The following is a 27,571-nucleotide window of genomic DNA, read 5'->3' as shown; positions in this document are numbered from 1 at the left end:
GCCCATAGAGAAATGGAGAGCTTTGCACGCAGGCTGTGAGTGTGTGAAGTAGGCTGTATTACTGGGGTCCTTGATGTATTAGTACATTACCGCTTAAGTCTAATCACGAAAAAGAACAGAATTATATAAATAACATTAGGTTAAAAATAGAAATTCCCCTCACAATTTCCAATAGCCTAAAAACCTGATAAAAAATCAGGCCATTCAGACAAATGAGAAACTGTTGTGGGTATGGTGCTGTACTGTGCTAGTTCCTTTGGTTGATTGGGCTCTATAATGTTTATTCCCAGCCTGTGCAGTAGCCTAAATGATCCATATGGTGATGCATGGCAGAGACTGAACAGACACTGACATTACTACTCTATACCAGATGTGTCTTTTTGAGTTATGCAAGTGTTGTATAAAAAAAAAAGAAAATCGCTGCAGGTGAGATGGATTTGACATGGCACCACTGCTTACTGTACAGAGTAATAGCACCAGATACAGTAGGGAAGCTTTTGGCTGCTTAATAGTTGAATAGTTATACTTACGTAATATGACAGGTCATAAATATTCAGTAAGAAGGCATCACTGCACGGAGACTTATGAAGCTTTGATTCCATTCTAGCTGAAAAACAGCCTTTGGATTTCTCTGCTCCCCTGTACAGAAGAACGGCCTACGTACTTCACTGTAACTGCAAACAAACTGAAGACTAGCTGTCCGCTGCTGTGTTTCTGAAGATGCTAGCTCATCAAATCGAGCTGAGCTGAGTTATTAACTCTATGTATTCCTAACAACGGTGATGTTGATGATGATGATGATGATGATGATGGTGGTGGAACATATGGAGACTTTCATGGGCAGGTAGGTACAATGCCTTGCAAAGGTGTTCAGGCCCTTGACCAATTCTCACATTTTACTGAATTACAAATGACACATTGAAATTTTGTTCTGTGCGATATTTTATTTAAAGACACCGAAACTCATGAGTAATTATATTAAGGTGACATTGGTATTATGTAAGAAAATATTTTAAAGAAAAATAAAAATGGACATGTGCTGTTTTCATAAGTATTTAACCCCCACACATTAATATTTGGTAGAGGCACCTTTTGCTGAAATCACAACTTTAAGTGTTTTGGGGTCAGTGTGCACCAGCTTTGCACACTGTTAGGGATGTTATGTTTTCCCATTTGTCCAGGCAGATTTGCTTTTTGCTAGGCACTATGCAGGAGGACTTGGCTGAGGCTCATTTCTGGAGGCGGTTCTGACCGGTCCGAATCTGGCCTCTAGTGACGGCAGGATTTGGTCATGGACACACTCTTAAAAATTTTGCATTTTCACTCTGCTGTTTTTTTCAGTTATGGTGATTTTTTTCTCAGCTGGAAAAGCACAAAAGCACTTTTCTCAGAGCTCTATCATGATCAATTACCAAGCAGCAATCAAGCCGATAATCAGCGACGGGGCGGAGGGATGGGCTTTGATGAAATATTGATACTGATTAGGGAGGGTTCACTCGCATGTCAAATTCCACTTGCAAAATGAGTGCAAGCATCATTGCGAATCACAATATTCTTCTCGGTGGATTTGACAGCAGCGATGACTGCATTCTACTGCCATTAAAATAATATTGACAGCAGAAAAGTGGCAGATACAGAATGTATATTGCTACAATGAATTTCCCCAGTGTTATTTATAACGGCTTAGCATCCCTTGAGGATGTGTCATTCAGAGGCCATGTTCAGAGATATGTCATGTTCATGTTCTCCCCAGGACTCCAGTGGTATTCTCTCCAGATAAAAAATGCAGGTGAGCCTTAGTTGTTCACTTGGCATTTCCTTTGAGTCCTTTCAGAGCCCGAACACTTGTGCTCTTTATTCAGAGTCCTCTAATACGAGTCCAGGCAGATTTCAATACTGTAAGTGGAGTGCAATTTAATGTGCAGTGCTATTTTTTCCCCAAAGATTTTCATAATTATTCTCAACTGCTTTTCATTCAGGGATCACTGTCAGCAGGTACACACACAGTTAGAATACAATGTTCACGTGATTGTAGAAGTATGTGTATGTGTATAAATGTACATAGATTTTTTTCAGCCACGTGTCAATGAACACAAAGAAAAAATTAAATTGGGTGCATTCGATAAGGTGGCACTTCACCATCTGAGGTTGCAATGAAGATCACATGAAGGGATGTTTTCTTTTCCATTTCTTAAGTTATGCAAGAGAACACTTCAGTGATATATATCCAAGGTGCAGGGTGTTTGCCTCTGATAGTATCACAGTATTATTATCTGTGTACAGGGAAAGAACTCCTGTCCATATAGGGAAAAATAACATTGTGTTATGTTGGCAAGCCCTATTTTCATTTTCCGATGAAACAGCAACTCTCATAATTTGTGAGAAATACTATTACACCCCCTAGTGGCTGAAAAGAAACTCAACTTTTCAGAGTGCCAACCCCAGTACCAGAGTGATGAAGATGCTGCAGGCTTTCACTCCAGAAGCACGTATGTCTTAATTACATGATTGGATCAAGTAAATAGCTCTATGAGTGTGCGTGCCAGACATACTCACCTGCTCAGTATTCACTGGGCTTTAAACAAAGGATTTATGAATGGTCCATCTACGATAGACTGATAGTCCAAATAATGTGCCAGAAATTGTGCATAAGTGAAATGATAATATTTACATGAGTATGTGTTATATTCATATTCATATGTCTTCCTGTCCTATAAGTGACATGCTTGCAGAAGCAGAAGCTGGAAGAGGTTCTTTTTGGCAGGTATGGACCGAAGACACAAGGCAGTTAAGAAGGAACATGTTTGCATTTATTAGACAAACTAAACGCATGTTTCACAGACACTGTGGCAATGAAAGCATTCATGGGAGCACACATCGGTATTCACGTCCGTCTTTCTCATTTCTGTCCCAGCTCCACTTCATATCAGGACACGGGTTCCAGTTCAAAAGACAGTACTTTAAAGTACTCTGCATGTACCCTCTCATTACAGTACGGCAGCTGGAGCGGGTCCACAGGGGCAGAAGAACTGAGATCGGATGCATAGTGTGCGAGATGCAGAAAAACGCTAAAGGAACGATACTGAACACGATTCATTGATCTCAAATTGACACACTGATGGATGGGAACTAAAAGCATATTTTTTTAATCCCGAAGTCAGATAGACGTGTATAAGAAGTGTTCTGATTCTGAAGATATCAGGCATCAATCCAAAAGAAAGGAACTACCACGTGTGCAGCGCGGTGAAGTTTTAAAGTTAATATACGCGTCCTGCGTCACATGATCAAGGCTTTATTAGAACGTGGAATTCTCGGAGCTGCTGTTGGCTCCTGAAGAGCGTGTGTGTGGCTTTCTGGCTGGTATGAATACGTGCCCTCCTCCGCAGTGTTCCCAGTCAATGATGTCATCACTCATCGTCACGGAAACAGCGCTGGACTTTGTTCACGTACCTCCAGCAAACACTGGTTTCATGTGCAGAGATGCATTTAAAACAACCGCTTATTAATAACTTAGCAAATAAAAGATCATAAAAATTTGCACAACCTGGGACCGGCCAAAAAACAAAAAACAAAAAACAAAAAAAAAAAAGGGCAGGGACACAGGCCTGAATTTCATTGGGCTGTGAGGGAACATGATGTCACAGTGGAGATGCTGAAACGCGAGTGTGGGGGAGGTTCTGAAGTCTTGTACTGTCACGGTTTGTTTCCGTGGCGAGAGGCGTCCTTGGGCAGTCCCTTAGTGCAAGTTCTTGAGCTGACATTGTCACATTCCATTGAGACGGAGCTCCTCAGAACCAGACCGGAGTGCAGTCGGCTGGGAGAGTTACATCACGCGTAAACTGAGCAGAGACCCCCGACAGATGCACAAGGGCAGCCTTGAGCAGGCTCCCCCTGGTGGCCTCCCATGGTATCGCCACAAATTGACAGTGTAGTCCACCTGAGACCCACACTGCATTTCCCAGCAAACCTCTCACAGTCTGCAGTGCACCCTACACCACAGGGGCTGTGAAAGTAAGAGTCATATTTCTTTGTTTATGTGGCCGTGTCTGTGTGGCTTTGCCTATGTGGGCTAACAGCCCCTGCTCTCTTTTGCTCGTAATGGCTTTGAACTGTGATAGATGAGGCTCCTTAATGACTGACATGGAAGACAGTCCAGCCACAGCCGCTCAGGGTCTGAGCCCCACGTCGTCTGATTAGCTTACCGCATCAGGTGAGACTCCGCGCACATTCTCATCTGCAATCCCACAATGCACAGGACCGCAAACGTTACGCTTGGTCTTCCGGCTGTGCCTCACACATCAAAACTACTGAACACGGCAACCAACAACTGTAATACGGGGAAGCCTCTGGCATCCAGTAGCGTGAATTTTACAGAAGGCAAATGCTGCAGGCTTTTAGAAAAGTCACCAACTCCATAACTGGATGTGCAAACCCCTTACTGTAACAGCAGTGAACTGGGTACGGCAAATGTGTGAGAGGTTACTGTTGGTAAACTGTACACAGACAGGTGTCACGCTTACACACCTGTCACCTGTCACCTGTCACCTTCAATACAATCAAATGCAGGAAAAAAGCTTAATAAACAAAACACAGAAAAGAACGCGGATTCCGCAGAGTGTCAGTCAGCATTCTCATTTTGGTCTGTCAAATGTTAGCAACGCAAGCAGGTTTAGAACTTAATTGCACATAAAACCCTGGAAATGTTAAAAAAAGAGAATAAAATGCATAAATCTTAACTCTTCAGCAGCCTGAAAGAAAGGTTAATCCAGCCACCATACCAGTGTAACACATCAGTGCATCCTGGCAGAATATTTACACCTCAGAAGAAATCTGTGGCTGTTTAGTGTTCAGCTACAGAAGGCTCCCTCTCTGCCAGATGTAGTCCTGTTGTCCTAAACTGAATCCTCTCCACAGGCAAAGCACTGCCTAAAGAATACAGTGTCGATCTCTTTCTGCCAATTTACTGTAAGAACACTTGAGATGGGGGAGGAGAGCACCGCGGCTCAGTTTCGTTGAAAAAGTCAAGCTTCCTTTAAGGCATTTACAGACGACCAATAAAAATGTAGGGGTAGTCATTCCACAAGCGAATGAACTGCTCTGTAAACAGGAAGTCCCTCCCGTTCTCCACCGTACTTAGACTTCTCGAGGTTTGCATTTGTTAGCCCCAGCTGTAACCTTTTGTTCAGTCATTCACAGACAACAAACAGGATAAAAGCAAAACAATTAAAAGGAAAACGTTTGAATTTCCCAACCGTTATTTCTGCGCCCACGTGTAAGCGTCTGACATGGTTCCTCAGTTGTAAACGTCTTCCGATATCGAAACGCGCTTCATGGAGAGATGGATACGTACAGTAACAGACGAGAACATTCACTTGACAGACTAACAGCAGCATGCTCTCACACACAGGAAGTTCATAGGCAAAAAAGACATTCTGACAGGCTCCACTTTGGATGGGGACGTGTTCTTTACAGGAAATGACAAATAAAAAAACGCCAGGAGCCCAAAATAAGAATTTGAATTTAAAAACTTAAAACAGATGCGAGGACATTGCTGGTTATCTCTAACGATGCACCAATCCAAAGTTTGTGTTGTTGAGTATATGAACATTGGCCCTTCCCCCTCTCTGCAATAATGGAGTGCAGACAGCAATGGTGTCGATGTTAAAAATGCAATGAAATGGGGGGAAAAAAAAATTTAAATCAGGCACTAATGAGTCCAGAAAGATGGAGGTGGAACCCAAATCGAAAGGTCAATGATTCTCTGAAAGCGCCACTATGTGAATGAAATTGCGGCCTCAGAAACACAATCCCAAACAGCTCAGGCCATGATTGGCCGAAAGGACTCCTACAGCTCCTCGTAGTCTCCGCCCTCTCTCTTCACAGGCCCCTCCCCTCCGGCCAAGAAGGCCTCCAGGTCATCCAGGTCCCCTGCTTTCTTAGTTCTCGTCTTCTTCTTCCTCCTTTCCTTCTCCTTCTCTTCTCCTGGCCCCTCCTCCTCCTTCTTCTCCTTCTTGTGTTTGTGGCGCTTTTTGCTGCCTTTGTCCTCCTCCTGAGAAAACAAGGCCACGCCCATAAGCAGGCTGCTCTGCCTCTTGCCTTAACATTACATCATTCAGCAGATGCTCTCATCCAGAGACACTCACACATTTTACAGCTCTCCTCCCAAAGAATATACAATCTTACTGGGGACCCAACCTGCATAAATGTGTATTCTGTGTGAGCCATGCATCTATTTTTTTTAATTAAAAGTAATAAGCTATTTGCACTGCTTTTTTGAACTAAATGTTTCCAAAGGATGATTAACGTCAGTGAAGACAAGTTTATAATGGATTAAGTGTGGAATGTGTCAACTGTGAAAGGGATTAATCTGACAATCAAATAAGAAATTCTAATATTTTCCTGATATGGCATTTTGATTTCTGTGTTGCAATGTATTCATATGTGGCAAAACTAAATAATTTAGACATGACAATCTTTCTAGGTAGTTAAATCCATCATATAAAAAAAACTTACATACATTATGGTACATATATTACCATTTGTAAAGGAAAAAGGCAGGCTTTCTGCTTGGGGTCACTGGTAAACGGTGTGTATGTCTGTGTATGTATGAGCCATGCAGCTGAGGGTTAACACAGCCAGGGCAAACTGCTGGAGCTGATCTGTATTTGCATCACACAGAAACACACCTCTTTACTTTTCTTCTTCTTTTTCTTCTTGTCTTTAGAGGAGTGTTTGCTTTCTTTATCTGCAGGAAAAAAAAAATCAAATGCCCTCTTATGCATTTATTGTTTAACCAGTTACCGAAATCCCATAAACCACTGTGACTTTACTCATTAAGAGCCTGTTGAGTGTTATAAGGATTCCCATTCGATGCCAAGCCTGTGAGCTGCAGGACTTGCCTTCCTGCTCGTCACTGCTGTCCTTGCTCTTGGGCGCCCCCTCCAGGATGCCGAGGCCAAACAGATCGCCATCATTCTTCTGTTTGAAGGAGAGGACGGTGGGCTTCAGTGGCTCAGGGATCTTGGTGGGTTTTAACTCGCTGTCAGACAAGTCGGAGAGATCATCCCGCACGGGGAAGAACTCCTGAGGGGGGGAGTAGAGGGGTGGGGGAACGGGTCAAAACGAAACCCTCCTCTAACATCTTAAAGGCTGCTCAAACTGTGGACCGGTTCTGGGCCCCAAGAACGGTTTAAAGTAGAGCCGTGCTAACACCCCAACCCCAGCAAGCTCTTATTCAACACTGAATTTACAGAACCGGAAGCAGACTCTAGCTCTGACAGGAAGTGACTGACAATAAGAGGTAAACCAAGGGCATACGCACCGTCGCCTATTCATGCCATTCATTTTATTAAGCCATTAAAATATACCGTCAAATACTGCCTAATACCTCACCGAAGAGAATCTGTATGACACTGCCATGTACTCTCAATTCGAAAAGAGACGGGGCAAGTGGGTTTGTAGCAGCAGGAACTGTAGCTTTGATTTGCTATATTTAGCCTGTAAAAAAGCTTTTTCCTCTCTGGCTCTGTACAGGACTGATGAAGCAACTAATCCGTACCTTTCAGGGAATTAGTAATATATTTTTAGTTGTGTGGATATGTTTTTCCTCTACACTCGACATATCCAGACAGCTGTAATTAGTTTACTGCTGACGCAGGGAGGTGTGTTTTATTTTGCGCTGCGGAGCCGATTGCTCTTGAACAGGAAAAGCAAACGAGACACTCCAGTGAAGGGGAGTCTGGGAGCCAATGACGGCAGATTGAGATTTCACAGAGCCCAGATGGACAGAGCTCTACCAGCAGCATCACCAGCGAGTCACTGTCCTCAACAAATAATTAGGTTTCGCTGTGGAGAAAAGTGCCATTTGATTGGCTTGAACTACTCAGTGACTGACAGCTGATTGTAACCCCTCCCATCACAGGGTTCCAGAAGCCCTTCTCTCTCTCTCTCTCCTTCTCTCTCTCTCTCTCTCTGTCTGTCTCTCTCTTTCTCTCTCTTGTTTTCGCTGGGAGGAAACGCACGCTCTACCTTCATCTTCTGGGTGTCGGACTCCTCGCTCTCGAAATCGGGGTCGTCCATGACGAAGGAGAGCAGCTGCTTTGCCACGGGCGCGTCAGGGTCGGTGTCGGAGGACTCCGCCTCGGCAGCGCCCCCTTTCTTCCTGCTGTGCCGTGCGGGCTGGGCCTGGGCTGGGGCCGGGGGTGGGGCCGGGGTAGGGGTGAGGGGGAGGGGAGCGGGATCTGCTTTCGGGACGCTGGTACCAGGCTGCTTCTCCGCTGCAGCAGTCTTGGCTTCCAGGTTCCCGGGGCTGGTGGAAGATCCAGAATAACCTTGGGTCACTTCCTGGCAGAAGTGGTATAACTACAACCAAATCTTATTACCTACTCATGACTTACTTACAGTTTGCTTATGAACGAATTTAATTCCTAACAGCAGAATTCAACCAGCATAAACAAGCCTCCATAGACAGCAAAACCCTTCCTTTCTTAATACAAAACATAGCTCTGGCTCAACTTCCTGTTGAGTCCAGCGGTTTCCTACCAACGGTCTCCTACCTCTTACTGTCTGGTTCACTGTCCAGGTCTTCGTCCCTGGTCACTGACGGTCTGTGCCCCTCGCCCCCCTCCCCCTCGTCGCTGGACAGGGTGATGTCCTTGCTCGGGACTGCCCCCTTCGGAGGGGGCTTGGCCGGCTCCTTGTCATCGGGGTCCAGATCGTCCTGGAACCCCGCCACCATGGGGTTCCCTCCCCGGCCCTCTCCGTCGCTGAGAGAGGGAGGGGCAGAACTGTGTCAGCGCCTAAAACCTACCCATCATGCAATGCACACCCACGCACGCTGGACGCCTGAAACGCTAAGTCTATGTACTCCTCTTTCTAGCAACACTTAAACAGAAGTTTATGACTTCAGTGAGCCAAACCCAGAGACTGTCCATTATTACATACACTGGTGTCCAAAATTATTGGGACACTCACTTTTTTTCTGAAAACCCACAATATTTTTGCTGCATATTCCATCAGACATTGGGAAAGTCATATTTATGTCAATTTCAATTTCAGCTTCATCTTCTGTGACCATGTTCCAACCTTGTTAGGTTTATACTGTATAGGCTTCAGTAGGAGTGTTCAGTTAGGGGGCAGGGCAACGTTCATTCAGGCCTAATTGAAGCGATGGTCATTTTTGTTCACTTGTCTGCACTCAATAAGTATGTAGGTACCTTTTAAAATTAAGTTAATGTCATGGAATTGTCAGTTTGTTTGGCAGAATTAATGTCATACATATTATTAAAATGTTGGAAGTAAGGGTAGTCATCAGGCAATCGTGTGCCAACCACATGTTTTGAAAATGTTAATAGTTGCCAAAACATGTAACTGTTTTCACCACACCATAAATTAGGTTTGAGTGATAAAACTAATAGCTACATGGACACATCCATGCTTAACCACAAAATGCCCAGGTGTCCCAATAATTTTGGACCCTAGTGCATTAAATTTTGCATCTGGACAACTGAAACACGCCAAATCTATACACTGCTGTTTCTAAGCGCAAGTTTATGACTCAAATGAACCAGACACTGTCCATTATAACATATTACATATTGCATTTGCATGGTGATAATGTCAAACTGCAGCCTCAGATCTGAGCTGAAGAGAGCACTACTTTTTATCATCTTCCAGAATCATTTTACCATCAGTTTAATGGCCACACCTGCATCTTAACAACAGTCAAGGCATTAAGCAGCACAGGACACCAGCAGGTGTTCATCCAAACAGCAGTATTTCAAAATTTCAAAATCTTTTTTTTTATCTCCCTAAAATGTCTTATGGGAACAAAAGGCAATAGATTAATGTGCTCTGACCACCCATGAAGAACTTCAAAGGTCACTTCCCTCCAGGAAGACAGGCGCTTGAAGGCGTGTTATCATATGACTCACACTGACCCTGTTCTTCACTTTCCCATTACACGGAAACCTGTCATTTTTGTTCACTCCAACCAGAGAGTCGTTTTTAATCATCACTGGATCTCTCTGCTGGTGTTCAATCCTCTTTATTCTCCGAAAAAATAACACTCTTCTGAATCATTCTCAAGCCAGAAGACTGCAGTAGACAACCCAAGCCACGTTTGGATACATAAGCAGTAAAATTGTGCTATTTATTATAAGAAGGTGATGCCTGATGTCACTGTATGTTCAACGCCCTCTCGACTCTGGACCCTGAAGGTTCCACCGATATTCTGCCATGCTGGGAGTCTGTACCCAGCAGCAGGAAACTCCTGCATTAGCTAAGCATAACTGGATTCTGTGATCTAGTGACGGTGATGTATGGTAGTGTGTATACTCGCTTTTTGCTGTGTGCTTTTTGTGTATTGTTTTCTTGTCACCGCCTTTACTCTGGCACTCATTGCGCTGTTTGAAGTTGTTGAAGTTGAAGTTGCTGTTTGAAGTTTGAAAGTGTATCTTATTAGTTGCCCTATACCCTGTAGGTGTACAAATTGGATGTACTGTGTCCTCAAACAGACCTTGCTCTCAGCTGAGAACTACCGTCTCATTGTGTCACATCCTGTCCCCATACTCTCGCTATACTTACTGTACGTAAAATACTTGGCTTCCCTTAGTTTCTAGGCTGTCTAGTCAGGTTAGCACAAGTTAACCTGTGGTAGAGCTTGAATGGTGTCGTACTCACGCTTGCTGGTCTGGGAGTGTTGTCAGGGATGCACTTATGTTCTCTTACGCTTGAAGTCACGCTGATTAAGAGCGTCTGCTAAATGAATGTAATGTAATGTAGTGTTTCTCAATTCTACTCCTGGAGCCCCCCTGTCCTGCATATCTTCTATCTATCCTTGCTCCAAACACACCTGATTTTAATTGCTCTCAATGCTCTTGATTAAATCAGGTGTGCTCAGCTAATCAAAAGTGCCACTGATGAGTTCAGTCAGGTAGGCAGAGCAGGGAAAGATGGAAAACGTGCGGAGCAGGGAGGCCCAGGAGCAGGATTGAGAATCAGTGATGTAATGTAATAATTACTGATCAAATTATGTGATTAAGAGCTAAGAATAGAGACAGAAAAGCAGAAATATCCCTGCTTATCCAGAACCAGGACAGTTTATTCCTGTGTTAATTCTCCCTGGAGAGTCGAGCTCTAGCCCTTCACTGACGGTCAAGGGTGCAACACTTCAGTGACAGCTGAACCATGACTTGACGGTTCTCTTTACCTGTCGGTGTCCGCAGTGACCGCCGTGACCGGCTGGGGCTTCTCCTTGGTCTTCCCCGGGACGCTGTCCTCCAGGAAGCTGCGGTCCAAGCCCTCGTCCGGGACAAAGTCGTCCACACTCTGCACTGTGGCCGGGGCGACAGGAGCAGGCGTATCTGAATGTGGGGGGGTGCACGCATTAGCATCCAGGGAAGCCTAATCCCTCCCAAGACAGCACCATCAGATTTTCGAGGAAGCATCAGACCACAGCACATGTGATGACATCTTGACAGGAAATAACGAGTGGGTCAGCTTCAGGGAAACAACAAAAAAAAAAAATCTGTGCATATCGAGAGGAAAATTTTCCACTCAAATAATTCCCTTTTTACTAAACTGGAAGATCATGACACTGTGGTGTCTTCTTGATTACTTTTAGCAGAATACCTTTCCTTCATGTGAATAGACGTTTGGTGGTCCTGCAAATGCTTTAAACTGTAGCTAAGGCAGCAATTTCTGTGCTGCTCACAAACTGCTCTGCACTCCACCACCTGGATCTCATTCCATTAACAACAACAAATCTCTGGTTTTACACCTGTAATTTTGTGATTACATGCTCTACAGTGCCACCTGCTGGCAGCTTTTAAAACTACCAAATCAGGATTGGAGTTGCAGAGTAACGCTGTGTAGGGACCTCCATAAATCCCGTGTGCCTACATGAGCCAAAACATCTTGTGATTTTTCTGCTCCAGCGCTTAGGTACTTAAAAGCACGAGACGACATTCCTTCCATCAGCAGCACCATTAAGCCCGTGGGGCCAGCGTTCCAGCACTGACAGGAGCGCTCCAAACACCCTTAAAACGCTTTTCCGTGACCTCAGGGCCTGTGCTCAGAGGTGACCCAAGTGTGACAAATTCGTTCAGAGGCCCTGCCTGGCGAGTGACGTGAAACGGACAATGAACAGGAGCAGAGTCCGCTTCTCTCCCACAACCCCCAGCTCAGACACAAGCAGCCCTGAACACAGACCCCGAACGCAGACCCTGAGCGCAGACCCTGAACAGAGTCTCTGCTGTGATGAGGGATCTGCTAACTGCTCATCCAAACTCGTTCACCCCCCTCCCCTACACCCCCATCAGGACTCAGGGCCTGCAGCTCAAATCCCAGCTTCCGTACCAGCCCCCCACCCCACCATCCCTGTTCCAAATGAGCTGTTTAATTGTGCAGCCCCCACCCCCCCCAGCCACAGAAAATTCGATTCACCCCACAAACACAGTATGCGTTTCCATCGCCAGTGCCGTCTGGAGCGGAGGGGAAAGGTCATTCGGGGTTTTATGTCTCTGTTACGTCTCTGGCCACCGGCCGCCTGGTTTACAGCCAGCACTGCTCGCCATCGACAGCCAGGGCCGGGAATAAGCTCAAACTTACGACACGCTCTCAGACAGTACTGCCGGAATCAGGCCACGTCAAGCGTGTCATCCAACCACAATCACAATCACCCACTGCAAACATCACTTCCTCTGAGCCACAGCGGTTCGGGCTAAAAATAGCTTCAGCTTTGAATTGTAAAACCACAGGTATATTTAAATGACCACCGCCAATAGACGTAATTAGGGTTGAAGCGGATATCGTAAACCATTAAACCTGTTATTTCTGACCGTATCTGCCCTCAGCCAATGAGCTCCAGCTCCAACTGCAAGCTGATCCTCCTCCTGTAAGGTATTTACTTACTTACTTATTTAGCAGGTACCATCGCTACATCTACAGCACACACTGTGAGCCTGTGACCTTAGGGTTACTGTCTCTGCTCTGAACCTGCCCTTGCTGTGACCCAGAGAGTTCATTTGTTATAAGACTCACATAGGAGACTTCCACATCCTTGGCCATTTACAGTACACTGTATGGCTTAAACATTCCTCTTTATCCATTTTTTTTTACAGCTGGATAGTTACCGAAGAAGCTCAGAATGACTTACACACAAACACAAGCATACAAGTCATAAACACAGACACACACCCACACCCACACACATGCACACGCACACACACTTGGACACATTCGGATGCACTCGAACACATACAGACACACACGGACACACACCGGCATGCTCAGACACACTCAAGCACACACATACTGAGAATTATGCACACAGACATAGCCACAGACACAGACACGCACCCACACACACATGCACGCTCACAGACACATTTGGATACACACGGGCACACTCGGACGCACTGCCTGCGTAAGTGGGGTGCCGGGGCAGGGCAGCGTCTCACCGGGTTTAGCTGCTGGCACCTCGGGCGTGGAGGACGTTCCGAACAGTCGGGAGATGATGCCGCGTTTCTGGGGCGGGGCCGCAGGGGCAGGGGGCGTGGGAGAGGGGGAGGGGGCGGGGCGCTCCGGCGCCTGGGATGGAGCCTGCGTTTCGGCTGTAGGGGGTGCTGTCGCGATGGGAGGAGCGAGAGGGGGAGGGGGAGAAGGAGAGGGGGAGGGGGACTGCAGATTCTGGGCAGGAACTGGGGGCTGGGGGGTCCCGGGACTGGAGCTGCCTGTGGATGCTCCGCTTGGGGGTACAACGGGGGACTGGGACCCTGAGGATGGGCTCTGTCCGTTGGCCGGGCCTGGAGAACTGTAGCCTTTACTGCGGGCTTCCATCATCTCCAAGAAGCTGAAACACCGTTCAAGAACAGAGATGTTAATTAAAAAATGAGTGTCTTCATGCAGTTTACCTCTCAGTCTGTATCAGTAAAAGCAGCTCCCGGTGGAATCAACTATACTGAGTGTGTGCTCACACGCGCATGTGTATGTGCGTGTGTGTGTGTGTGTATGTGTGTGTGTGTGTGTGTGTGTGTGTGTGTGTATGTGCGTGTGCGTGTGTGCATGAGTATATGTGTGTGTGTGCATTGGCACGCAAGTTGGTTACATCAACCAGTAGTTTACCGCTGTCTGTCTGTTTTCCCTGAGATGGTACAGATGTTGTGTTTCTGTGTGTGTGCGTGTGTGTGTGTGTGTGCGTGTGTGTGCGTGTGTGTGTGTGTGTGTTCGTGTGTGTGTTTCGGTGTGGACCTACATGTCGTAGTTCTGGTCCTCGGTCTCCTGTTGGACGGTCAGCTCCTCTAACGTTGCGTCGATGTCCAGCTGATTGGTCTCCAGCTGTCTGAGCAGCGTCTCCCTCTGCAGACAGCCACAGCGTTGGGGACAGTGAAGTGACCGCACTGAGGTCACATTCATCTCACAGACAACTCAGCGCAAACACAGCGACTGAAGCCACACTGATGGAACAAACAAGTTACCCGGGCAACAAGGTGCGGCCTGCCCATTATGACATCATATCTCCGGGACGAGAGGTTCTAGGGATTTGTTTCGGCTAGCTGATACGCCACTGGGGGATAGTGTGTCAGAAGAAGAGTGGCTCGCTGCACGGTTCTTCCCCTTTGGTATCAATAATGAAGTGGATCTGAAAGAGGCGCTGTGTTCTCTTGGTTCATGTAACCACACAGGGAAAAAACCCTAATGGAACTACAAAAACGGAAAACAGAAAGCCACAAGACCCTGAAGCAGAACAAGGAGTTTGGCATGCCAGTAATCTGATTTCTAAAGACCGTGTTGTAAATAGTAGTCATAAAAGTGTACCTGTGGTTAGATGATAATATTAAATTCAGGGAAAACGTTTGGTTAGACATGCATTCATAAATCAGTTTACAGTGCTGTCAGTGCCAGCGACTTGGTGAGTGTTTGGTTTGTCCAACTAAATACTACCCCTGGGTTTCATTTTCTAATGACTGAAGCTAGTTTAGGAACTTGGTTTTTGTCCTGTGTTAAATCCAAATCATAAGCATCCCTTCTGTGAGAGCTGAAGTGTGCTGTAAGTGCCAGAAAGGAGCCGCATATGAGGGAGAGCCGCTTCGGTCAGACTCGGGGAGCTTACGAGGTGCAGGAGTGCAGACGGACACGGCATGCAACCGCGCTGTGGATATTTAATGCGCGTTCCGTGCAGATACAGCCTCTTACTGCAGGAACCCGCTGCCACGAAGCTTTCAGAGCTGCGTACTCCTTCCCAGCATCCGTCTACAGCGAACGTGCCGCATAAACAACATGTCCCTTCAAAACCCGTCCCCTGTGGTCTTTAAAAATAGCTACACGCTCCTGAGCAGCGCTTGCTTTCAGCGCGGAAAGACGCTGGCCATTCCTTTATTTCCTAAATCATTTATGGCACGGGCAACCATTGTACTGGAATCAGCTGGAGATAAAATGGTTTTTAACGCGGCCACATCCAAGGAGACTACAAGATTAAAGTCTAAATATTTTTTAAATACCGCAAATATGCACGATCACAATGATTTATTTAAAAATCGTGTGAAACACCCCCAACAGACACAATTATATACAAAGCAGAACAAACGGACGACTCTGAAGGAGACTGAGGACTGACCTGTAACTGCAGAAAGGGAATGTTGAAAAATCTGTGTAAATATTTCAGGCCGAAACCGTTCTTCATGGAAGATTCAGCGTAGTGGATGTAGGATGACCCCAGGGGTCTATAGAAGGAAAAAATACAGACAAAGCAATGTTTAAACTCAGAGGAGCAGATTCCCTGATTGTGATACAGAGTTCCCACTAAAATATGATTTATGAAAGGCAAAAGAGAGATGCTTCTAGTGTAATAATTCATTGCTGCAACAGTCAAATTCTCATAAATTTAAGCCGCTTTGAAGACAGTTGTGGGGGTAAACACATTATGACCGCTCAGTATTCAAGCTAGGGAGCTAGCCAGTTTGATGGTAATATCAGCACGCTGGCTTTGCTAGATTTGAAAGCAACTCAGATAAAGCTGAAAGTTAGCAAGAATAATGAACGTTTAGCTTGTTGTAAAATAAAAAATCATTCAAAGTGTTTAGAATATTTTGCCTTTTTTTTAAATTATGGCAATTTACCATGACTCTTTGAACTCTTTTCAGGACTGGGCGAATATTTTCAATGTCCGCACCTCGGTGAATCCTGTTTTTATACCTTGGATGGGCTACTGGTGGAAGCATAAACTGAGACAAGCCCACACACAGAGAAAAGACGTCGGTGAATCTGCACAGATGCTGAACCGATCCTTGTAAACACAGTAAATATACCAGTGTGGGTGCATGTCCAAGTTCAGGGGAACACAGCGGCGCCCCCTACCTGTTGAGGCTGGAGATGAAATCGCGGACGTCGTCGGGCAGGATGACCCGGTGCTCGCCCATGTCCCTGTGGTTCCCCAGCACGCACACGGGCACGTGGGTGGGCACCTTCGGCAGCTCTCGCATGATGTAGTTGAAGGTCCTGCGGGGGCCATCAGGCCAAAACCAGAAACGCTAATGAGGCAGTGTCACACCTTCAGAAACCCCCCACACCCAGGTCACTGGTCTGCAACATCAGGGGAATTCTAACACTAATCAGAATGCCTGAAGAAGAATGGTGTGTTTGCTTAGCCAACGTCCTTATACTGCGGGGAATTACAGCACAGAGCTTCCAGCTAAACACGTCTCACTAATTTCGAAACCTGCTGATACAGATGCATCTTTTCCCAGAAGAACAGAGGTAACGTAACTCATTCCAAAAAAAAGTTCCTCTCCTGGGATTTGAACCCTGACACTCGGACATGAATAGAACAGATATTACCATGTATTCATATTATTAACTCCCAGTTGAGAAAATGTGTTTTCCTACAGTGGTCTTCTGAATGCTGTGAATAATCCTTAGTCCACTTAAACCTGGTGGATTCTTACAGAAACCCAGTTGCTGGTGAGTTAAAATATATTGTTCAAAACATGTGAAAATGACCTGAGCTCTCTTGAGTTATGGGACAGAAGCATTACTCTCTATGAGCTTTGACAGAGACAGCTCTGATGTTTGTTTTGGGCTGTAAATCACAGTAAATCGTCAACCTTAGCCTGCAAATATCCCTCTGCAGCTCAGCTTGCCCCAGCTCCCGTCACGGAGGACGGCACAGAGAGGTCACGACCTCGCCGGGGGGACTCCGCTGCAGTTCCGGAACGCTTACCACTGCTTTGTGATGTCAAACATCAGGATGACCCCGTTGCAGTTCTTATACACGTCGAGAAACTGGGCATCCAGGGCCATCTCATTCTCAGCCTGGAAGGACAACACAAACACAGTGCTTTATTTTCCATCGTCACGACGCTAAGAAGGCCTGTCATGGCTGTTACTATCTGAAAGAGTCAAGTGAAGAGCTCAAAAAGAGGAAACTCTGACCGGCGCAAACAGGCCTGTGAGAAGGCTTTGATACTGTGATAACTGTACGACGCACAAAGACAGTCTGGACAAAGCGGATTCTAAACCAAAACTCTTACCTCCTGGGGCTCGTTTTCCAGTTTCAAAGTTTCTCCACGCTTTTTACCTTTGCCTGCAGTGGTTAAGAGGAAAATAATTACAAATAACCGTACAGTACTATTACAAACGTTGATTAAGGTAAAATACACAAAACCTGTCACAGCCACAGACAGGTCACCTATACCATAATACACACCATAACCAAGGAATTATTTTTCCATTTCTAAATCCACACCATAACCAAAACACTGGGCAAAAACTCAACCTGTCTAAATGAATCACATCTAGTCAAGAGTGGGTATTATATATCATGAGTATAATATATAATATATTACACACAGCATATATTTTTAATTTATAATATATACAGTATCATAGACAATATATGATCATACAATGATACAGCATATATATCATATAATATAATACTGGGTCTCATCTTCAAGTCTGCCATCCAAATATGAGGCAGAGTAAAATCAATTACTCAGATTCATAATTAACTTAATTAACTTATGAGCTCATTAGAGCAGCATGTGTGCATTCATTTTGGAGCTAATACTCAGCATAAGGGTAAAAATCACTTGGAGTGAGACATTGGGACAGTCTTATAACAACAGAGGCTTTGTTTTTGAGGAAGAAGAGAGAAGATTGTGTGACAGTTTTGAACGATGAGAAATAGCTGCAATGTCCTTGATGGTAGGTTTTCTGCATTAAATATTCAGACCCATTGCAATACAACAGCTATAACCAACTCTAACAAGTAATAATAAAAAAAAAAACAGGACGGAGAAGCATGAAAACAGCTCATGTTCTTGGATGGATGTTCATTTGGATGTTTACAAAGGGAGGGGCATAAGCTCACAGAGGAGACCCTCGGCATTCGCAGATTGGTGATTCACAGGAGCAGATACTCACTCCCGCACCCTCTATGCTGGGCCTTGCTCCCTGTTACTCCTCTGTACCGCTTAGCCAGCGTCGACCCACATGCTCTTAATAAGTTACTGAGCTGTTACTGTGCTTTCCTGGCAATGAAACACACTTAAAGTACAGCAGGGGCATTTCAGTAACACCTGCCCTTAAAATGGCACCCAAAAAGGAAAGCCAGACAAACTACAGGGGGTGGTAAGAGAATACTGGGGAAAAAGTGATGATTTTAAGCAAGGAAGTTACTTATATGTCACTGGCTTCATTGTTGTCATCTTAACCATTAACTGCAAGTCCAGGGAGAGACTTTCAGTTCTTTTTGTGTTAAATGTGAATATTGCAACTATATACTGCATTTTTGCGTACATAAATACTTCACTCATTAAACATATAAACATTACTGTAATTTTATAATGTAATTGTTTTTATATACAGGACCAATTTTCCTCTGTGCACTGGTACCTTATTTGTGAATTTTCTAAATTTTGTCAACTTCTCTAGAATGCACCCCCCACGAATGACAAGGGTCTCTTATATTTGTGTTCTGCTGAGTGAGCAGATACTTTACACCTGAAATCATACACTGTAAATCTGTAGTTCTGTTCCTGTGAAGGATTGATCTGTTCTGCTTGATAATGGCAACAGAAAGGTCTGAAAATTCTCACCTACAGCTGACCTCCTACGTTAATGTTTGTACAAGCAGGCACACAGCAATCCCTAAAAAGACTGGCCCATGTTTGCACTCAGATAACACAGCGGCACAGAAGAGACAAGGCCACAGCAACAGAAGCAGAGCACAGCCTACACTCTACAGGCTAAGGCGGCTCTCACCTACACCTTCAGGAAGAGCGAATTTTTGGCCTGAAGGAATTGCAGGAGAGGAGCAAGAAAAACAACATTAATATAGATGATTATTATGGTAAAAATGCACATAAACTAGACTTATGCAATGATATCAGACTTGAAGTGGGGTGCAGGATTAATCAAGCAAAAAGGTATGAAAGGGAGGAGTTAAGGTCAGGTCAGGTTAAAACACACACGCACGCGCGCACACACACACACACACACAAACACACATACTTGCTTACTCCTAAAGTTTTAAACAGCTGATTTGGCTCTATTCATTTGCCCAGGTGCTGTGCAGAATCTTATCTGTCACTGGCACTCACCTAATGAGTGCGGCTTGGGAAAGGGCTTTGTACCGTGTGAAAATGACTGACTCACCATCCTCTCTCCACTACTGTGGTGGGTCTAAGTCATACACTGTCACAATTTTAAATGCACAATGACAAAACTGTACAAACAGCACAACCTGTGTGCAAAGCTGACACATGCCACAAGTATGTCCCACTCATAACAACTGATCCGGGACCTGCGTGCCCAGCCCTGATCGTAACTAGGGACAGGCATTAACAACCCTGCCAGACTGCTCATAACATGCTGGTGAAATAGGTCAGGAAAAGAACAAGATCAGCACATCAAGAGTTTCCACTGCTCACTATCAATTCACACAAACATCCTCTCTTGAAAGCGGATGTCTTCTGGGGCCGGAAGCGCTCCCTCTTCTGAGCAGGAAGAGGGAACACCTCTCTTGTCTCCTGCAATCGAAAGCGGGAGGGTTTGATAGTTCAGTCGCGGAGCTCGAGACCGCAAAGAGCGTTTACCAGCTGCATCGGCCGAGCCGGGTCGCCAGAGAGAGGCGTCAAACTGACGCCTCTTTGGTAAGACGGCAGAGCAGGAGAGTATAATGTGAGATCTGCAGCACTGAGCTGGCGCGTTGCAGAGACACCAGCTGTATGCAGCCCACCCTGTGGTCGCAGGACGCAGGCCGCTCACTGGTGAGAATCTCTGCGGTTAACTACGGCGGCCACTCACTGGTGAGAATCTCTGCGGTTAACTACGGCGGCCGCTCACTGGTGAGAATCTCTGCGGTTAACTACGGCGGCCACTCACTGGTGAGAATCTCCGCGGTTAACTACGGCGGCCACTCACTGGTGAGAATCTCTGCGGTTAACTACGGCGGCCACTCACTGGTGAGAATCTCCGCGGTTAACTACGGCGGCCACTCACTGGTGAGAATCTCTGCGGTTAACTACGGCGGCCACTCACTGGTGAGAATCTCCGCGGTTAACTACGGCGGCAACTCACACACAACACACACAGCTGGCCGATTCAACCGCGCAAGACCGGAAATCACAGAGAGAATCACTGGCATCCTCTCTGAAATGATTTCATCTAAGGATACATGGACGTTTTTGCAAAGCAGTGCAATTTATCCCCATTCAGTCCAGATGGTTCTGATACTTGTACAGTGAGAATCCAGCTACTCTGCGCAGATGTATTTAACTAGACATCCCAACCTAGATTATATACTTTTTCCTCTCTATTTGCAGTAGAGTATTAAATAATGTGTAAGCGTCCATATTATAATAAGCACATTTTAAAAAATATAAATTTACTTATAATAAATTTATACTTATAACAAATAAATTTCAGTTACCAGTATATGCCTGTATACTGATGTTGTGTGTTCCGCAAAATACATCACCTGATAGAGTGGAAGTCAAGCTAAGTGGAGAAAATAAAAAACCAAAATTCAAAGGCCAGGATGTGGGTACTGAAACTATCTGCATCAATCAAACTCAAACACACACACTCGCACACACAGAGATACAGAGACTGTGTTACCCTCCCTCCCTCTCTCTCCCTGCAACAAAGAGCAAGTCCTGCCAGGGTGAGAGGTACTCACCTTTATCAACCACATCCCACACCTCCACCTTCACCACATCATCCGTCGCTGTGGAAAGATACAGAGAGAGAAACTGAGACAAAGGAGACGACCGCACCGAGACTGTGATGGCATCCACATCACAAACGGATGTGACTTCCACCTGATTGTTTAACTGTTCCCCCATGAGAGCAGTAATCACTTATAAAGCCATAAATACTTTTATGCTTTTACGGTGACAAAAAATGCAAAAAATAATCCATAGACGTACTCACTGTCATTAACATTCATGAGGAAGAGCCTAAAAACCCCACATCAAATTAAAATAAATTTATGTGAATGCAATGTCTTCCCAGTGAGTCACCAATTAAACAGAATGAATCAAAACCAACAACTATTAAGTACTCTACAAAAACCTATTTATTCATCTATGACCTACCTGTCATCTATTCATCTCTCTATCTGTACTAATGGTCTACCCTACCGGCCTTCACTGGTTAAGGAGATATTTACCTTATTGCGCTGCCAGCTCTGCCGTGTATAGTGTATTGTGAGGGAATGTGACACAGAAGAATGTAACAGGGTTTATTTTTGATTACACAGAGAGGTCAACAAAGTACAACACAGATGTGTCCACAAAATGAAAAATAATTAGGTCCGCGTACATAAACAGGCTGACGTATGAGTACCACTGCTTCCTCGCACTGCGGCGGTGGCATTGGCACATGAATTATCCGAGCAGGGGAGAGTCTGTCTGCAAGCACGGACACTGCAGAGCTTCTCATTAAAGAAAGTGCCTTTATACATCCACTCATCTCCCAGGAGCTGTCTGCATGGGCTAATCAGGCAACGGAAGCAAGAGCGACAATGCAGAGATTTAAATTAAACCCAACTTATTCATTTTTTTTATTATTCTGGAAGGGAAAAGCCCTTTTCCACGGTGACATTAGCGCTGCTTGAACAATTTAAGAGGCAAAGAACAACTCAAGCACAGAGGGAGCAGCCAAGGATCCGGGCTGAGTAATGCCTTTCATTGCGAGCGGTCGGTGGGGGCAGCCGGCTCCTTATGCAGATTCGCTCCGATGAAAATGGTGACGCGTTTGCTGGCCGCCTTCAGAGCAAGCGACGACCGAACGCCGGAGACGGCTGCTGACAATAGCCCAGCGAGAGGCATCCTCCGCGTTTGGAAACCGTCTTCAAACAAAAAAAAAAATGAGTCACCGCCGAATAAGCCCATGCCATCTGAGGAGGACTAACTCCCCGCTGTGGTCTCTGCAGTCAGGCATGACGTGGCAGGTTTCCAGCCATCCCTAACAATGGCTGAAGGCTCTTGTAGGTGGGCATCACATCTGTTTCCCCCTGACGACACAACCCTAGAATCGGTTGTGCTCCCCCACAGTAATGACAATACCTTCATTTGACCACAAGGTGGGGAAAAGGCACACCCACAGATCCAGTAACGGCGGCCAGTGGAGCAATCCCAGCCTCTCAGCAGAGGGAGTGGGTAAAGGGGTGTAGTTGTCCAGTCCTGTCCCCTGAGCAGGGCCTGTTCTGCTACTGTTTAACACACGAACCCCAGGCTGAGGAACTCGACTGCCTGTAAGCAGGGCGTATTTTGCCCGATGAGTTAGGGCAGAAATAGACTCTGGGTGGGCGCTGGAGATGGTTTTTACTGGCTCACAGACAAAGCAGACACTGCGGGGTACATGCTGGTGGAGTGGGAGGCTGCCAGTTCTCAGACTCTTTTGTCCACGCGAACAAAAAAATTCAAAGAACTGGGCTCCATATGTACAGACGTGTATTTACTTAGCAACTGAATAAACTACTATCAGCAGGATCACAAATCAAGAATAACTGATCAGGGCTTAATTAACTTATCAGTTAGGGTAATTAAGACGTGACAAGACATTGTGACGTCTAAGACAAATGATCAACAAATTTTGTTAAATGAAGTAAGAGGTACTAGCAGGGTCCGAAATGAACACATACTAGAATCACATAGCTCAAACGATTCTGGTACAGAGCTGTGGGCTGGTCTGCATCTGATCTGACAGATCCCCACATTGGCTGGGTAGAAGTCACCAAACGACAAGACAGAAATCACACCAAGCAGGTTAATCTGGCAGTTGGGTAACAGTAGAGGCAGTGTGGAAGACACCATTACCCACAATGCAATGCAACTCCGCTGTTTCAAATTTGGTCCCACTGGTGCAGAATCTTACTTTTGTAGTTCCAGTGGATGCTGGTGACCTGGATCTCCTGGGTGGGGATGTACTCCTCCAGGAACTTCTTCCCCTGCAGGCGGTGCCAGAGTGTGCTCTTACCCGTGTTTCTGTCCCCACGAATCACAATCTTCACTAGGGGGTAAAGGGGAGGGGCAAACACAGGGGACACACCGTGGTATTAGTGATACATTTCTCACTGATCACACAGGGTCGTCTCACCACGGTAAAGCGCAGTGCTGAATGTGACTGGCGGAGGCAACAGCCTCACTCACTGAGTGACCCACTGATCAAATGATCAAACGCTTGACTGACTTGACTCCCTGATTGACTGAGCTACTCCCATGGTAGCGATGTTTCTCCATCACAGATCTCAACTGCTGAACACTCATCTGCTCTTGTTATTATTTTATTTATTATTATTTTATTTTACCAGGCATCTAAGTGACAATGTGAAAGAATAGCCAATGTAGCAGCACCTCTAATGACAGACCCAACAGTGGAATTCTAATGCTGACAGAATGTTTAACAAAGTAACACAATGTGACATTTACATAAGAAACAGGCCGGCACGCTCTGCTGGCAAACACCTGCTTTGTTTCAAGGCTGTGTGTCAAACTCACTGCAAAGGCAAGGGGGCCTTAATCACCCTTGAGCCTGCAACCTTGAGCTGTATCACCGTCCTCAATGCTGAAATCCACAAGGCCAACAAGGACAGTCTGAAATTCCTGCTTTTTCAGCTTTTACATCACTGTTTCTCAGTCTTCGTCCTGGATGGCCGTGCGGTGCAAGTTGAGGTGCAACCCCTCCATTGGCTATACACACAGCGCCCAGTCAATCACAGAAAATTACAGCTTTTGTCATTACTGAGAAATCTAATTCACTCAACTGCAGCACTTGACAGCAGTAAGCAGTTTTTGTCTAGAGTAGCATTTAGCGCTCGCCATCTCATTTTCATGGTAATTACTCCGTGGCAGCCAGAGCGCAACTCTCCAGGCCCGATTTCAGGCCTTATTTACTCATTTGCATAGATCATCAAAGGCAGGTTCTACACGGCAGTGTCAGGGCTAATGTGTGCCCTCGCTCTGCATGATACAGGTGTGGGCCTGCTTTCAGAGCTCCGTCTGGGACCGGGGCCAGGCGCGGCCCGCTTCTGCCCACGCGGTTATGCACAGCGCATGAATAAATGCATTTTTCTGCTGCACTCACTGTTGTACTGGACCCCCTTGGCGAAGCGTCGCTGCAGGCTCTGGTTCATGGACTGCAGGCCAGCGGGGATGTTTCTGTCCCTCATCTGGCCCGGTTCCGATCCGACCAGCTTCTTTAGAGCCGAGAACATCCTGAAGAAGACCGGTGAGACTCTCTCTATGTGGAAAATAAATCTCCAAGCAGGGCAGTCTGTCTCTTTATTAAAAACACACACACACAGACAAACACGCCGTTACACACTTAAAAGGCCTAACATATTGGGTTTTGCTGCTCACAGGCAAGCTAGGCACAACTTAACCCTAATACTGTGATTTTGTGATACTCACTTTAAAAAACACGGAGTTTACTTCAAAAAAGGCTGCGTAAGTAAGGTACACAATCAGTGCTCAACCTATGAGTGTCCCATTTCCTGTCGCACTCCCTAATGGTAGTTTTAAGAAAGAACATAAAACTCCAACCTTCAATAACAATTTTGCAGCGCATTCAGTAAAGGCGTTTTTGTTTGACTAGATCAGCCCTTCTCTGATCCTGTTAGTGCATGCATTTAACTGCCGCCTACAAGAAAACATAAAACGCAGTTCGTTAAATAAGGCATAAAGCAAGCACATAGCTCATTTTAAACTTACCCCATTACATAGGATGTCAGCTACATGTAATGCTATCATGTAGCTCCAGCTTGCAAGCCGGTACTTTAAGTACACTTATCACCCGTCTGATCATTCAACATTAATGCATTGCTTTGGTTAGCCGGTGAATATATTGACATTTTTTCCTTGACTCGCTTACTAGCTGCACAGAATCAGCTCTCCACCTAAAAACCATTAAAACTAACCAGCTAGCTGTGTGATCCAAGCTCGTCTCCGCTCCACCGGCATCGTCTTTGGACAGAGATGTACGCATCGGCATGACCGCTTAATGTATTCATGTGATACTGTCGGCTAGCATGCCTGCATACCACTAGCTAGCAACGCTGCCATTAGCCACTATCCAGCCACTGCAACGTTAGCCACTTCAAAGCATGTGGCTACAACTGCTGAAATACTCGATCCCAATACAACAACATGTGGTGTGCTAGCTAAATGAGAAAGAGATAACTATACACGCCTTTTGTGGTACATTGTCTAAGTGGTTATACTCTGCTAGAATCCTGTCAGCAACACCAGGACATCCTGCAGACAGGAACAGCTGGCAAGCGAGCTGACCTGTCATAGCCTGGCCGGTTAGCTGGTTTGGCCTTCCTATATTTTTTATTGGTGCCCTACTCCGATCAGTCATGAATCGAATCGTATCATTCCTACTATTTACACACTGCAATGTGTAATCAAAACAGTAGCTAGCCATTACCACAACGGACTTACCCCGTACAGTCTGCTAGATGCAACTACCGCTGGATAGCTAAAGTAAGCTAAGCTATCCAGGATATTTTGACTTCTGGCTAACATTAGCTAGCCTATCTGACATTTCGCTTCTGTATCAACGTAGCTAAGCCGGTAAGATAGCTAGGAAAGCTCGCCACTTACATTTAAGGCTGTGTTCTTCCGCTTCGTTTGTAACAGCTGTTTCCATAGCATGTAAAAAAAAACAACAAAACAACACGATCCGAAAATCACCTCCTCTACATCTTGTTCACACTTATTCGGAGCATCATTCTTCTGCAGCAGCCATTTTTTTCTGCTTCCTCCTCGGGGGAGACGTTTCAATCAAGAGAAGGCTGTTCTACCGCACGACTCGATTACGCTGAGTTGTTTTATTCCAAAGGCGCCTCTAGCGGTAGGGTGATGTCATTACATCACATTGTTGTCATTTTAACAGTTTAGACTTCCATACGTTACATTTTTCACGTTACCCATTTATACAGCTGGGTATTTACTGAGGCAATTGTGGATAAAGTACTTTGCCCAAGGGAGCAGCAGGAATCCCCCAGCGGGGAATCGACCCAGCAACCTTTTGGTTACAAGCCCTGCGCCTTACCACTATCCACACCGTTATCCCATACAGTCGCACACGCTCTTCTTGTGATACTGGTCTCTCATTTACAGCAATACAAATGGACGGAAATTGAATTACAGTTTGAAAAAGCTTATTTTAACTACATTTTGGAAAATACTGCCATTTGGCTGATCTAGTGACATTTAACCACTGTATCACTTAACAACAATGCAATGTGCAGTGTCTGTTTCAACTGCATATGTGTGTGTGTGTGTTAGGGATGTGCATCTCCATCACAGAGGCCGATGCGATACACATCTCGATACATTAAAAATACATATGAAGCAACTAGGCTACTAATGCGATACGACGATTCACCCCTACTGGGATGCAGTGCGATTCGACATCATTGATTCAACACAATGCGATTCAACGTGATACGATGTGATGCAAAAGAATATGATGCTATGCAATTCAATATGGTACAGATAGTTTGATTTCATTTCTTTGGTTCTTCGTAAGCAGACAGCAAATCATAAATTAACTTTTAAAAAGTGTCATTTTTACTTCACATATTTGTTTCTCTCTTCCTCCTCCATGATAATCTGTGACTCTCCCGAGACTTGGCCGAGAGACTTGAGAATTGGCCACCGACAGCAGTGGAGATGAGAGAGCGCGCTTGAGAAACAGTTTAGAGAGGAGGAATGAATCTAAATATAAAATTATTGGTCACATTTCTAAATAATAAAGGCATAGGGCCTTTACTAATAATTATATTTGAATAAATCGGATTTTACCGATGCAAAGATGTTTGAAACGATGCATCCCGAGTTCATCCCAAACTGTATCCGGCGCACACTTTTTTAATCGGGGCAATCGCATCGTGAATTTTTATGCCGGTGCACCGATGCGAATCGGTGAATCTTACCATTCCTAGCGTGTGTGCGTGTGTGTGTGTGTGTGTGCGCGCGCGCGTGCGCGAGTGAGTGTGTGTGGGGGTTTTCAGAGTGTACTGCAGTGACTCTAACATGCATGTGACATTCCAAGAAAA

General features: G+C 45.4%; 1 protein-coding gene across 1 annotated transcript; it reads right to left on the bottom strand.

Annotated features, from left to right (window-relative positions):
- Positions 1-3,586: 3,586 nt before the first annotated feature.
- Positions 3,587-26,271, bottom strand: LOC118776663 (rab-like protein 6). Its single transcript, XM_036527147.1, has 17 exons — positions 26,112-26,271; positions 24,592-24,722; positions 23,383-23,517; positions 21,182-21,229; positions 19,264-19,293; positions 17,529-17,581; positions 17,219-17,310; positions 16,357-16,497; positions 15,617-15,722; positions 14,255-14,358; positions 13,461-13,852; positions 11,210-11,363; positions 8,556-8,765; positions 8,029-8,308; positions 6,900-7,083; positions 6,687-6,745; positions 3,587-6,049 (listed from the first exon to the last, which is right to left on the bottom strand). Coding segments are annotated over exons 1-17 (2,325 nt in total). The 5' UTR covers positions 26,114-26,271; the 3' UTR covers positions 3,587-5,845.
- Positions 26,272-27,571: the final 1,300 nt, after the last annotated feature.

This window comes from Megalops cyprinoides, chromosome 4 (genome assembly GCF_013368585.1).
Source record: "Megalops cyprinoides isolate fMegCyp1 chromosome 4, fMegCyp1.pri, whole genome shotgun sequence".
Classification (NCBI taxonomy): Eukaryota; Metazoa; Chordata; class Actinopteri; order Elopiformes; family Megalopidae; genus Megalops; species Megalops cyprinoides.
This window is presented reverse-complemented; position numbering and strand designations above follow the sequence as displayed.

What these genes read in the sequence shown, in the direction of transcription:
- LOC118776663 (XM_036527147.1), bottom strand. An exon ending in GTGGGATGTGGTTGATAAAG is followed by an intron (nt 19,294 to 21,181) that starts GTGAGTACCTCT and finishes CAATTCCTTCAG; the next exon opens with GCCAAAAATTCGCTCTTCCT. An exon ending in GTCACTGCGGACACCGACAG is followed by an intron (nt 8,766 to 11,209) that starts GTAAAGAGAACC and finishes TCCCTCTCTCAG; the next exon opens with CGACGGAGAGGGCCGGGGAG.